We start from the raw sequence: 14,257 nt of genomic DNA on the forward strand, positions 1-14,257 counted from the left end.
CTACAGCGACTGCCACATTTATGGCACCGTTGATTTTATTTTCGGTAATGCCGCTGTAGTCTTCCAAAATTGCAACATCTTCTCCGCCTCCCTATGACCAGCCAATTCAACTCAATTACCGCACAAGGCAGAACCGATCCCAACCAAAATACCGGAATCTCCATACACAACGCAACGATTCGACCCGCTGACGATTTGGCCCCTCGCGTTGGTGTTGTGAAAACGTATCTTGGTAGGCCGTGGAAGCAATACTCGAGGACGGTTTTATCGAAAAATATTAAAAAAACATTCATTTAATATGAAAAAAAAATATCCTAATACTTAACAAAAGAAATATCCAATTATATTTTAGCAAAAATAATTAACTATCTATAAAATTTAAAAAAAATATAAAATTTTTAAAGAAATAGACACATTCACATTTGCAATACAAAAAAATTCGAAAAATATATAAAAGAACATCCATTTAGTATGAAAAAGAAACATTCTGATACTTAACAGAAGAAACATCCATATATATTAACTCGTATAAATTTTGGATTCACCAAAGATATTTTAGCTGGTTTTTGGCTAATACCCTTTTGGTTCCCTAGCTTTGCTCATACGAAAATTTTCATCGCACAAACTACAATAAAAAATTTTTTATTGTTGTGGTGTTCAACATGAGAAGTTGTGTGATATGTCATGTTCATCACAAAAAGATTCAAAATATTGGTTTTTAAATTTTTTACAATAGTTACTTCTAATTAAAACAATTTTTTTTTTTCGTTTTGAATCTTCTTTTTAAATTTTTTAAAAACAAAAAATACTTCATGCATATGAGTTAGGAAGAACACCCAACCGAACCTTATATAGCCATCCGCAATAATTATTTCATAACTTTTTCTTTCAAGATTTTGAACCCTAATAAGTCCAAATAAATTAAGAGGTAACAATTCCAATGATTTCTTACTATAGACACTTTCTTTGGATGTGAAAGAAATTTTAATTTGTTTATCCATTTGATAAGTATCATATGTGATGTATTTATCAAACTTAATATTAAAAAGAGTAAACACCCAACCCGGTCGCTGTCCATATTAAATTAGGACAACGAGATCCCTTACTAAAAAAGTAACCCACGCTGGTCCTTGTCTATGCATAAAATAACTCATTGCGCCCCCTCTCATGTATTCCCGTCCATGGACAGGGACCGGCGTGGGTTACTTTTTTGGTGAGAGATTGCGTTGTCCTAATTTAAAATGGACAGGGACCGGGTTGGGTGTTTACTAAAAAAATATTAAAATTAGTAGTGTCAAAAAATATTGCAAATTTTTTATTTTTTATTAAGATATAATTAGTTAAAAATATGACACTTCTATATGTTGAATATATTTTAAATATAATACTTCTCGATATTCGTCTGATACAGTAAATCAGTAAAAGTGTTCGCACGTCATAATTGATATAACATGAAAAAAATATGTATTAAAATATTGAATCATTTGTTATATTGACACATTGCGTAATAAATACAAATAATGCAACATAAGTGTTAAAGATATAAAAGATAAGAGAAGATTGACGGAAAAGAATGACACAAAAGTAAAAAAATTGATAATACACAATAAAATTAGTGAATATTACCTTGGTCATAAGATGTTTTAAAATTAGTCAACTAGTCTTTATATCATTTTTTTTATAATATTAAATTTGTAATATTTTTTGACACTATTAATTTTAATATTTTTTTGTAGTAAACACCCAACCCGATCTCTGTCCATTTTAAATTAGGACAACGCGATCCCTCACCAAAAAAGTAACCCACGCCGGTCCCTGTCCATGGACGGAAATACATGGGAGGGGGCGCGGTGAGTTATTTTATGCATAGACAGGGACCGACATGGATTACTTTTTTGGTGAAGGATCGCGTTGTCCTAATTTGATATGGACAGGGACCGGGTTAGGTGTTTATTCTATTAAAAAGGTCTCTAACTAATTCTCTTTTGATGATTTTAGAGATTTGGAACATACTAGCATATCTAATCTCTTATCCCACATCTATTTTTCAAATTTTGTTGAAGAAAAACAAGTTACATTTTGAATCTTAAGAAAATATAGAATGATACCATAGACTATGTTACATCTTTTTGCAATAAACAAAACTGCCCCTATTTTTTCATTTATGACTCTACAATCTAATTTTCTAAAAGTTACTGCATATCCAATGTCACATAGTTGAGTTATGCTCAAGAGATTATGCTTTAACCCATCTACTAAAAAATACTATCTATGCAAGTAGAAAAATTTTTGCCAATCTTACCAATGGCAATTATTTTACCTTTATCATCATCTCTAAAAGTGACAAACCCTCCATTATATTTGTTGAGTTTGATAAAGAAGGTAGTCTTTTCAGTCATATGCCTTGAATATCCATTATCAAGATATCACATGTTCTTTTTCTTCTTGGATGTAAGGCAAACTTGTATGTTCTTCAGCTAATCTTAGGCATTCAAATTCATTTGGATCCTCTTATATAAAATATTTTTTATTGTCCTAGAACATTATAATTATGAACAATTTTGTACAATTTATTATCACAAAAAAAAATCTAAAAAAAAGAAGCATTGTTAAGAAATATGACTATTTCTATTGTATTTATAGCAATGGTTCTTAATTGTTGAATTTAGAGACTTGCTGAAAATTTTAGGCTTAACATTCTTGGAAGAGGAAGTTTTAAATTTTTAAATATTTGTTCAATAACAAATTTTCTTTCTTCTTTAAATCCAAGTCCAAATTTTTTAAAATTAGATCTTTGACAAATAAATAATTTGTCAAAATTTTGTGAACGTTGAATAAATTGTGCTAGGTCTCTATTAAGATTTTTAATTTTTCTCATTCAACTTTTTATTTTCAGCAATTAAATTAGTAGAGACTGAGACCAAATGCTTGAGTTTGAATTTATTTAATTCATCTCTTAAAGCATCATTTTCTTCTTTCAAAAATTTTTCATCACAAGCTTTGATTGTCTTTACTTTTTCTAATAAAAATTTACTTTCATCTTTCAATGCCTCTTTATCTTTCTTACACTTAACATATTCATAAAAAATTTTCTTTGAGTTCATAGTGAAATCTTTGATAATAGAATGCAGTTTAGTGGATAAATCAAAGAGATCTACCTCATCCATGTCTGTGTGATCATCCATCAAGCACATTTGAGCCTTATGGTCAGAATTTTCTTCATCTTTCAAATTAAAATCATTTTTCAAATCTTTCTAAGTTGTCATTATTACCTTCTTTTTGTCCTTCTTTGATTTTCACCTTTTTTCAATTGAGGGCAGTCAGACTTGAAGTGATCTGGCTCTTTGTAGTGGTGAGAAGTAAATTTAGATTGATCCTTTTTAAAATTTTTAGATGAAGTAGTTTCTTTGCGTTTGCTTTTGAATCTCATTAAACTCCTCATTTTTCTTACAAAGAGTATCATCTCTTCATCTGAGATGCTGTCATCAGATTCTTTTTCTTTGACTATCATTCTTGACTTCAATACTATATTTTTCTTTTTGTCATCTCTGTCTTGAGACATGTGGATAATTTCTTATGCCAACAACTTGCCTCTTAGCTCATCATAATGATTTTTATCAAATCATTCCTTTTGAAGATGACAATACTTTTCACTTCTCATTTTTTAGTGAGACTCCTTAAAATCTTCTTTACTAAAGTATCTTTAAAATAGCCTTTTTCCAAGGCATTCAGGTTTTTGATGAATATTAAAAACCTCTCAAACATCTGATTAATGCTTTCATTCTCCTTCATGAGGAACATTTTGTACTCCTTCACCAGCATGTCTATTCTTGTCTCTCTCACTTATTTTTCTTCATGGATGAGTTTCTCCTTGTCCTATATTTTTTTTTACAGTTTTGCACCTTGAAATTTTGTTATACTCTTCAAAATTTATTACATAGTGCATTAAATTGATTGTCTTTGCATTGAATTTAACCTTCTTCTTCTCTTTCTCTATCCATTCATTGTCTTTATTTGATACCATATCTTCATCAATATTTTGCTTTGTTGGGATATCAGGTCCATTAACAATAATCTTTTAGATATTGTAGTCAATTGACTGTACGAAAATTCTCATTTTCTCTTTCCAATATGAGTAGTTGCTATACCGTTGAAGTAGGAAAGTCTATTGTTAGATTGACCTTCAATGAGCATGTATACATGATGTTTGTATTCATGTTGATAGCCATGGATCTTTGTTTCAAGTTGTGAAGCTTAACTCCTTGAGATCGGACTCTTGATACCAATTGATGGTAATGCTAGAACTTGATAAGGGAGTTGAATCAAGTTGATTTCAGAAAATAAGTTCTTTTAGCAATTTTTTGCGAAAGCAGATTATGCAGGAGATTTTTTACTTTTTGTCTCTAAAACTAGAATAGAACAGAGTAAGGAGGAAGAGAATGAGACAAGCATGTATTCTGATTTGATTTTCTTGTGCCATGAAACATATTCCACCACAATCATGGTAGAATTTTCACTATAATCAAACTGATTACATATACCAAAACCAATGAACTACACCCTAATTTATCTAGTATCAACCACTAAATTTCTGCTCAAACTTAGTCATCACCAAGTGTTGTTCCATCAATAAAGGAGAACCCACTGGTTCAATCAGCTACTAAGTGCTATCCCAACTTGACAAAGAAAACTAATCCTAACTCATCAAATAACAAGTACAAAAAAATTTTCTTTGACTTTTTCAATGCATCTCTCTTGCCTCTTTTATTCTCATGACTTTTTTTAATTTTTTCCTCATTTTGATATGTCTTTTTCTCAATTACAGAAAGATGAACAATAGATTACCATAACACTAAAATTTCAAATAAAGTACAAAGTTAAAGAAAAATATTTTAGCTCAAGTGTATGAGATGATGTTCAAGTATCACTCTATTTAATTTTTCTTGCCTTCAAATGTTGTTAAAAATCAGCTATATAGTGAGAAGCTTGCTTCATTAAATTAGTTCACTGCCTCTTCATTTTTCTTTCCAATTTTACTCGTTGTAGCTATCTTTCTTGGTATGCAATGTTTTTTTTCATTTTGCTCCACTATCTCTGCTGTTCTTGCATATTATTTTTGCATATTAACCTCTGAATTTTGATCTTTTGTTGTCCTTGGAGCTGCTCCATTACCTCTATTGTTGTTGGAGTGGCTATCTTCCTTCACATGCATAACCTTTTCATTTTGCATTATTACAACTACTCTCCATAACTTTGCAATTTTTGTTTTACTCTACCCATCTTTGTTAATGATCTTTTTACATTTTAATTTTGTGTTGTCCTTTTGTATTTGCTGGTGTCCTAGGTACCTCAGTTGTCTCTCATTCTCCATAATAATGCCAAATGTTTCACTTCTTTTATTTTTTTTTTTATTTCAACCATGAATTTTCAGAATCTTCTCTCTTAACTTCTAGGTTATGATAGTTGCTCATTAAATATATTGGACTGAAACTTTAAATTGGTGTATTGAAAATTTGCTGAAGCAACATAAATTTGGACTGAGAGATAAAATATTGAGTCTACACCACTAACACACACATTAAATTGAATTTAGAATTTTAACCCAATAAATATTTATCATCATATTTATATACCCAAAACCAATCTTAATCCAACAAGTTATGTTGTGAATTGACTGAATTCTAAGACATTTCGTTTTCATTCATGAATTTTTTCAGTTGGAGAGAGATATTTGGTTTGTTGAAAACATATGAATAATTGATACTCTTTTTGCAGACAAAAGCTAAAAGCTCAAAGAACCTCACAATCACTTTTCGTGCACTCTTTTACTCCATGATTTTAGTTATCCAACATCATTCAATTTTAGTCTTTATGTTTATAATTTAAAATTTAAGATTAAAAATTTATGATTTAAGATAAAAAATTTAAAATAAAAAAAATAATTTTAAAAGAATGAACTGATGTTAACTGAAAAAGATTAATTATTACCTAACATTATTCATTTTGAATACATACACTAAGCTTAATAATAATAATAATAATAATAATAATAATAATAATAATAATAATACACAGGGAAAATGATCAATAATTTTATGGTATTCAGTCTAATCAACAATTAAAATGTACAACTAAGAATCTTCAATAATTTATTTTTCATTAGAATTCAATTAGCCGGCTCAAGCAGGCTGGCCGGCAATGTTATTGTAGTGAAATCTTCAATATACCAATAGCATGCAAACCACAGTGTATATATATAGATAACACTAAAACACATAGACAACATTAAAACACAAGCATATAGTATACAGTACTATAGTAAAGTATTATTTATTATTGTAGAGAGAACAATATGAGACAAGCAGGTGCATATTCCGGGATACTATGTGGGGGCATTTCTGGAAGAACAGGGCCACACTCTTTGCCATTGGCAAGGATCAAGAAGATCATGAAGAAATCTGGTGAAGATGTTAAGATGATTTCTGGTGAGGCACCTATTGTTTTCTCAAAGGCTTGTGAGCTCTTCATTGAGGAACTTACTAGAAGGTCTTGGATCGTCGCCATCCATGGAAAGAGGAGAACCTTGCATAAAGATGACGTGGCATCTGCCGTCGTCGCCACTGATATCTTTGACTTTTTGGTCACTTTGGTGTCTCATAATCATGGAAGCGCTTTGAATAATGCCAATAATGATGGTGCTGTTATGGAAATTCAGACATTAGAGTATTCTTAAGCTGTCTTTGAAAATTATGTGATGAAAATATAAATACAAAGAGATATTACTAGAAGACACAAACTTATAGAAGAGTTTCAAGTGTATTGAAAATATCGGTGTTCCAGTTATTTTAACGGTAATCTGAATTATAAAAAATATATATAATATATATTAATTAAAATCAATGGTTAAAATAATTGGAATACTGATGTTTTCGGTACACTTAAAAATTTTCCCAAACTTATTTGATAACACATATAAGTATATTGATAGAGTAAAATTTTCTAAGTGTTTCATTTACTTTATTAACACCAGTGTACCACGCATTATTCGGTAGTGAGTTTTGAAAAATAGAAAGTAAGCATAAAAATTACATGTTTGGATATACTTTTATCTTGTTTTGGCGGCATAACTTTACATATACACTACTGTCTACTGTTTCATGAAGGATTTGAAGCAAGTTATTAATTTGGCTCGTTCAACAGTTAACAGTATAACATGTTATGGGCAATAAAAATTAAAGGAAAAAAACTTTTTAAATTTTTGATAAATATATTTCTGACAAAATTTAAATACAAAAAAGTCCTTGACTTTAACAAATGGAGGACAATTTAGTCCTTCCGTCTATTTGTCTCTCATACACTATACGGAACTGGCTGATGTGGCTGAAACGGTGTTTAGGTATTCGTTACGGTGTCATGTTGGAAGGAGAATAAAGTTCGAAGGACAAATAAGTCCTTGACGTTATTTTGCAAATAAAGTTCGAAGGACAAATAGGTCCTTGAGAATTTAGTTCATTATGCTTCTATATATATCATATATTACTATCTAATTAAAATATACTTATATTATGTATCATATATTACTATCTAATTTAATAATTAAATGTGTCACATGACACTCTTATTAAAATTGAAAGAAAATATTTTTTTTTTAAAATTAATAAACTCTTTTTCTAAATTCTCTCATCTACCTGACTACCTCTCTCCATTTTTATATTTCTCTCTACTATTTTTATTCTATATATAATTATATTTTGTATTAGTAATTTGACAAATCAAAATATGTTATCTGCTATTTTTTTACAATTAAAATATTTTAAATGTAAAAGTATACACATTAAATTATTTTAAATTTTAGATAACGAATGTTAAAATTAATTATTAATAAAAAATTAGACTTTTTCATATAAAAATAAAAACTAAAAATCTTATTATTTAATTTTTTATCTGCAGATATTTTGGTCTTTTTAGCCAGAGACTTTTGTCAACTTACGACTTTTTTGTAAGAGTGGTTTGATTTTATAAATCTTTTGTGTCATGCATAGTTTATACTGTTAGAATAAAGTGAACTATAATTTTTTAAAAAAAAATTATTCTCGTAATGTTATTATGGATAAAAATACTAGTTCTAATATAATACACAAATACATTAATGCTAACTTAATACATGAATGATGCACAAATGAACTAATGCTAACTTGATGCATAAATGAACTCATGCTAACTAATGTCATTGGTATGATGAAAACTGAACTAATGCAATTTAAGAAAAAAAAGTAGAAATAGAACAAGCCCAATTTCTGTAATTTTAATACAAATAATTTAAATTGCAGAATACAACAAGTTAACTAGATTTTAAAATACAAACATAATTTTATAAACTAAATTCTCATAATAGAAGCATAATAGAAGTATAATGAACTAAATTCTCAAGGACATATTTGTTCTTTGAACTTTATTTCCCTTCCAGCGTGGCATCGTAACGGACACCTGGACACCGTTTCAACCAATTCCGTTTGGTGTATGAGAGGCAAATAGACGGAAGGACTAAATTGTCATCCGTTTGTTAAAGTCATGAACTTTTTTGTATTTAAATTTTGTCAGGGATGTATTTGTCAAAAATTTAAAAAGTCAGAAACCTATCTGTCTCTTTCCCAAAATTAAAAAATATATATATGGAGTTTGTGTTTCGTAAAAAAAAAGGGCAATTTACGCATCTAAATTGTTTGATCCCCAATATTACGCAAATACATTGTTTCAGTTTTTAATACGCAAATACATTGTTTCTATATTTTATGTAAACCGCTACTGCCAGTAGCGGTTTACGTGTGAGTGTGTGTGTGTGTAAACCGCTACTAGCAGTAGCGGTTTACGTGTAAGTGCGTGTGTGTAAACCGCTGCTGGCAGCAGCGGTTTACGTGAGAGTGTGCGTGTGTGTAAACCGCTACTGGCAGTAGTGGTTTACGTGTGTGTGTGCGTTGTGTGTAAACCGCTACTGCCAGTAGCAGTTTACGTGTGTGTGTGCGTGTGTGTAAACCGCTACAGCCAGTAGCGGTTTACGTGTGATGGTTTGCCTATATAAACCGTGGTTGCAGCCGCGGATTATGTGTTTAGAAGGTTTGAGGAGTTTTCTAGAGAGAGGAAATTGTAGAGAGAAGTCAGAGCAAGTTGTGAGCGGGCCCGAGGTTCCTCAGCGGCGACTTCTGGCGAGTTATCATGGCAGGCAGGAACCTGTACCGACTGAACGGCGTTGCGCATATTGCCGGTTCTATTGGTGACGATGTTAGTTAATATTTATTTTTTTTCTAGTCTTTGCATATCTTAGTCAGAAAAACGGTAGGTTAGGTAGACGAATTAGAATTTATAGATTAGTCGTTGTAGTTTGAATTTAGGGTTCGCATGCTAGGATGTTAGTTCACTAATCTTGGTTTAGTGTTTTTAGTTTTTCTTGGTTAGTTATAGATATGCCTAGTTACCTGAAATTTAATTCCATTCAATGAATGTTATGCCCGCTAATTAATGTTGGTTTAGTTTAGGGAACGGGATAGTTGACATGAGTGAATTATTATAGTTTGTTTAGGATATTTGTATGATATAAAGTTTTAAATTTTAAATCTTTACAATATTTTAAAATTTCTGGATGTTAATAAGTAAATTATTTGTGTTGTTATTTTTCCTATCGTGAGTAGGAAATGTTTTTTAAATATTATATAGGAGAATTTGCTGATGGTTTAAGGTATTCGTATTCGGTTAGATATGGAAATCTGTTTAAGGATAGGAGAATTTAATTGGACTCTGTTTTCGTTTGTTGTTCTGTGCAGCCCAATAGGTGTATATACAGTGTGAGGCGGCAACAGAATATGCCCATGCATGAAAGGATCATCCCGTATTTAGAGCGGGCTGGATTGTACCATTTGGCTAGGCTAAATAGCCAATGGTTCTGGTTGGATGAGCCACTCGTTAGTGCGTTCGTTGAGAGGTGGCGTCCTGAGACGCATACGTTCCACATGCCTTTCGGAGAATGCACAGTGACATTGCAGGATGTGGCATTTCAGCTAGGGCTTCCTGTGGATGGGGAGGCTGTGAGTGGTTGCCTTGGTGAGTTTGAGACATACATGGAGGGTGGCCGACCAGCTTGGGAGTGGTTTGAGGACCTATTCGGTGAGCGGCCCCCACCGAATAAGGTCAAGCAGATGACAGTACACTTTACATGGTTCCACGAGAGGTTTAGGGTGCTACCACCAGATGCGAGCGAGGAGACTGTCCGCATCTACGCACGGGCCTACATCATGATGCTGTTATCGACTCAGTTATTTGGGGACAAGAGTGCGAACCGGGTTCATATACGATGGTTGCCATTTGTGGCAAACCTTGATGGCATGGGGAGGTATAGCTGGGGTTCGGCCGCTTTGGCGTGGCTGTACGGATGTATGTGTCGGGTAGCGAACAGAAATGTGACTAATCTTGCGGGCCCGCTCCAGTTACTTCAGAGTTGGATATTCTGGCGGTTTCCGTCTCTTAGGCCGGCCGGGTTTGAGGTTTTCTCTTTCCCGCTGGCATCAAGGTATGGGTTATGCTTTTTTAAGTTTAACAAATTTATTGGGCATATTTTAAATTTTGTGTCTCATATGACTTAAATTTAGGTGGTCTGCCTACTTACCTCCTAATGATGGAAAGGAGCAAAGGGTCATTAGGTATCGGCTTGCATTGGTCCCGCCATATTTGCCATACAGGTGTGTGTCGTCGATGCTTATCAGCGGCTTACAGTGGCGGAAAGCCTCAATACACGGAGGAAACGTCCAGAACATCCGATGAAAGAAAACTCTATCCTCGTCAACTTGGTCACCCACCCTAACTGGGGACGTCTTCAATAGAGCAATCGAACCTTCCATCGTGCATGTGACTCCAAGGATCCACCGAGGCAGATCTGCATATGACTCCTCCCAATCACCATATATTTGCGCTACTGCCTTCTGCTTCGCCAACCACACCTTCCGATAACTAGGCATGAATCCATAAGTCGCCTCCGTGGCCTCTTGCAACACCTTAATAGACACCGACGCATCAGCTCGAACCAATGGATAGATTCTCGCACAGATAACATGATAATCAAGCTGCTTGTGGTCGTTTGATATCGATGTGGCCATACACGTGTGCGGACCGTTGTACCTCCTAACCTCCCATGTGCCCTTCCTTTTCCGCATGACTATCCGAATCAACCACGTGCACCCGTTACCAAACTCCTTGCATCTCCCTTGGTATTTCAGGTTGTCGGACTCCATAACCTTGTACTCAACTCCACGCCGAATACTGTAATCCTTCACACTCAACACGGCTTCCTCTTTACTCTGGAAGGATTGGCCAATCTGAAATTCAGACATATTTGTCCCATCATGCATCCCCTGCCCCTCGAATGTTGCATCAGCATTCTGCTGTTGGCCGATGGCTTCCAAGTTCAAAGAAGAGAGGTGGGGAAGGTACTCCTGTGTTGCAGAACCGGAACATCCATGGGCTGAACGTCCGCCTCTTGGAATATCATCATCACTGTCCCCACCAATATCGACAGGCTCCTCATCCAAATCATCGTCAAACAGTGCATTCTCAACCCGATCCGGTCCGGCATCGCATTCAAAATCAGGAACAACAGGACCAACATATGCATGAACAGCCCCAGCACGTTCGGGCTCCGGATTCGGAACTGCCACTGCTACCACAGGCATCGATGTTGAGGCACCACCGGCTGGGATCGACTGAGGATTAGGGGCCGATGCCCCTGAGCTATCCACACCATCTTCCAACTTTGCAAACAGCTCAGTTACCCTCACCTCCGGAAAACTACGCCTGCAGTGAAACAAGACATGCAAGTCTTCATCCGACCCGATCACGAAGGTCTCATATCTCACACCAGTTGAGACAACATCAATGGGAATCTTGTAAAATAATTTTTTTACCCACTTCGTCCCACACACACCGAGCTTCCGTAATATGCTTTGCTTAATCTCCGCCAACGTATTCGAAGATCGGATAAAAACACTAAGCGGTTCTCTATCTGTGAATTTTACACCATGCCTTTTGCTCTTTTGAATTTTTCCAGAGCAGTGAACCAGAGCCACAAAACTATCCTCTCCCTCCATTTGTGAATAACACTCTACTTCTTCACATTTGGTCCCTCTATGGTTTATATAGGCAGCCCCATTCAGACACACACACACGTAAATCGCTACTGGCAGTAGCGGTTTACACACAACGCACACACACGTAAACCGCTACTGCCAGTAGCGGTTTACACACACGCACACTCTCACGTAAACCGCTGCTGCCAGCAGCGGTTTACACACACGCACTTACACGTAAACCGCTACTGCCAGTAGCGGTTTACACACACACACTCACACGTAAACCGCTACTGACAGTAGCGGTTTACATAAAATATAGAAACAATGCATTTGCGTATTAAAAACTGAAACAATGTATTTGCGTAATATTGAGGATCAAACAATTTAGTTGCGTAAATTGCCTTAAAAAAAAATGAGTGAATTTTTTTTCTTTACTCTGTATTGTCTTTGTTGTTGCGAAGTTCATGTTTCTTTTTATTACAAAGTACAATGTTACATTAATACATTATTATTATTATTATTATTATTATTATTATTATTATTATTATTATTATTATTATTATTATTATTATTATTATTATTATTATGTATCTATAATTATATTATTTTAAATTTATAATTAATAAACAACAATCTTAATTATTATTTTTTTAAGATGTTAAATTTAATTCATAATTTAACATAATATATAATAACTAATAATTATTTTTTTTATTTTATATTATTCTTGCATAGTAAACTATAGGCTGATATGTAGGTTTTATCGGGTTTAGAGTTGGATTCGAGTTTAATAAATAAGTTTGATATATATTTTAAGTTAGGTCTAAATCACATCAAATCCAGTTTCACCTGACCATGAACGTCTCTAGGCTGATGTATATATATCTTGACTCTTAAAGAGATTAAGTTCGTTCTTATTGTCTTATAACGAAATATACTTCTCCTTTCTTGAGAAAATTAAATGGTACTTATAAAAGATATTCTTATTTTTAAGTTAGCATGAGAAGTACGTTAGAATAAAAACTAATTTATAACTTAGAACTTACTTTTTGAGAAGTAAAAAATGTTATAACTTAATACAAATGACATTAATATTATGACTATTTAGTTATTAAATTTAAAAAAAATATTTGATAATCTAAATAAATTAATCAAAAACAGTCAAAATTTATCTTATTTATTATTTATTAATTATTGTAATAATTAATAAATATTAAATAAAATAAATTTTAATTTTTTTTGTCTTTCTAGCTTTACCATTAAACTTATAATTAAGACAATTTATTATACAAACGCATCATTAATTCAAACAACAACAAAATTCTAATTAATGATTATAAAATAAAGTCAAGGGCTAAATGAGACTCAAAATTTTCTAATAATTAAGCATTAAATTACAATTATGTTATATATACATAAAATTTAACTATTAATCACCATGTATAAAATATGTATTTGACATATTATAAAAATTATTATACTACCAAACAATAAGTTTAATTATTGGTTTATTAAAGGTCTTATTATTTTAGGGTAAAATATCTTTTTTGGAATTTATCAAAAATTTTAAAAATATTTTTAAATTTTATTTTGTTTCAATTTTGTCTTTAAAATTTTTGATTTGTATCAAATATATCTCTGACAATTAAATTTTTAAAAAGTTTAAGATCAATCCAATTAATGTTTGGGTGTGCACACAGCAAGAATTCTGAAGGTGGCATACACTCATATATATGGAGAAAAATGTAAATTCAACCACCAATATGCTTAGGCTCATATTTTAATTTTGGTTACGAAGGAGGTCATTGTCCGATTCATATTTTTGTTTATTTTATTTATTTTTTATTATAGATTGTTCTTGAACTGTATATGAGATGACTCATGCAAACGTGAAGATAATATTGTTCTGCTGGTACAAAGACAATTAAGTTCGAATATATAAATTGACACGTGAATTACCATCAAACTTGCATCTAGTTGTTTCTGTATTATATATATATATATATATATTTTGCTGTTGTAGCTACTTATTTACTGTGTTTGCTTCTACAATTTTTAGAGAAAGATCGACTGATTATAAGACAAGAAGTTCGTTCATTTCTTTGAGATAGACACTGGCGGACTCTTCTTCACGGGAGATGAGA

At 32.6% G+C, this 14,257-nt stretch overlaps 2 protein-coding genes across 2 annotated transcripts; both read left to right on the forward strand.

The window, feature by feature from the left end:
- Positions 1-6,352: 6,352 nt before the first annotated feature.
- LOC112772938 (nuclear transcription factor Y subunit C-1-like) lies at positions 6,353-6,733 on the forward strand. The gene has a single exon (XM_025817961.1). It carries the CDS (start codon positions 6,353-6,355, stop codon positions 6,731-6,733), a length of 381 nt encoding a protein of 126 aa, XP_025673746.1.
- Positions 6,734-9,213: 2,480 nt separating this feature from the next.
- LOC140181269 (serine/threonine-protein phosphatase 7 long form homolog) lies at positions 9,214-10,634 on the forward strand. Its single transcript, XM_072224800.1, has 2 exons — positions 9,214-9,279; positions 9,819-10,634. Exons 1-2 carry the CDS (start codon positions 9,214-9,216, stop codon positions 10,632-10,634), a joined length of 882 nt encoding a protein of 293 aa, XP_072080901.1.
- The last annotated feature ends 3,623 nt before the right edge of the window (positions 10,635-14,257 follow it).

Source organism: Arachis hypogaea, chromosome 18 (assembly GCF_003086295.3).
Source record: "Arachis hypogaea cultivar Tifrunner chromosome 18, arahy.Tifrunner.gnm2.J5K5, whole genome shotgun sequence".
In the NCBI taxonomy this organism is placed as follows: domain Eukaryota; kingdom Viridiplantae; phylum Streptophyta; class Magnoliopsida; order Fabales; family Fabaceae; genus Arachis; species Arachis hypogaea.

What these genes read in the sequence shown, in the direction of transcription:
- LOC112772938 (XM_025817961.1), top strand. Translation starts at nt 6,353, where the DNA reads ATGAGACAAGCAGGTGCATATTCCGGGATACTATGTGGGGGCATTTCT.
- LOC140181269 (XM_072224800.1), top strand. Translation starts at nt 9,214, where the DNA reads ATGGCAGGCAGGAACCTGTACCGACTGAACGGCGTTGCGCATATTGCC. An exon ending in CCGGTTCTATTGGTGACGAT is followed by an intron (nt 9,280 to 9,818) that starts GTTAGTTAATAT and finishes TGTTCTGTGCAG; the next exon opens with CCCAATAGGTGTATATACAG.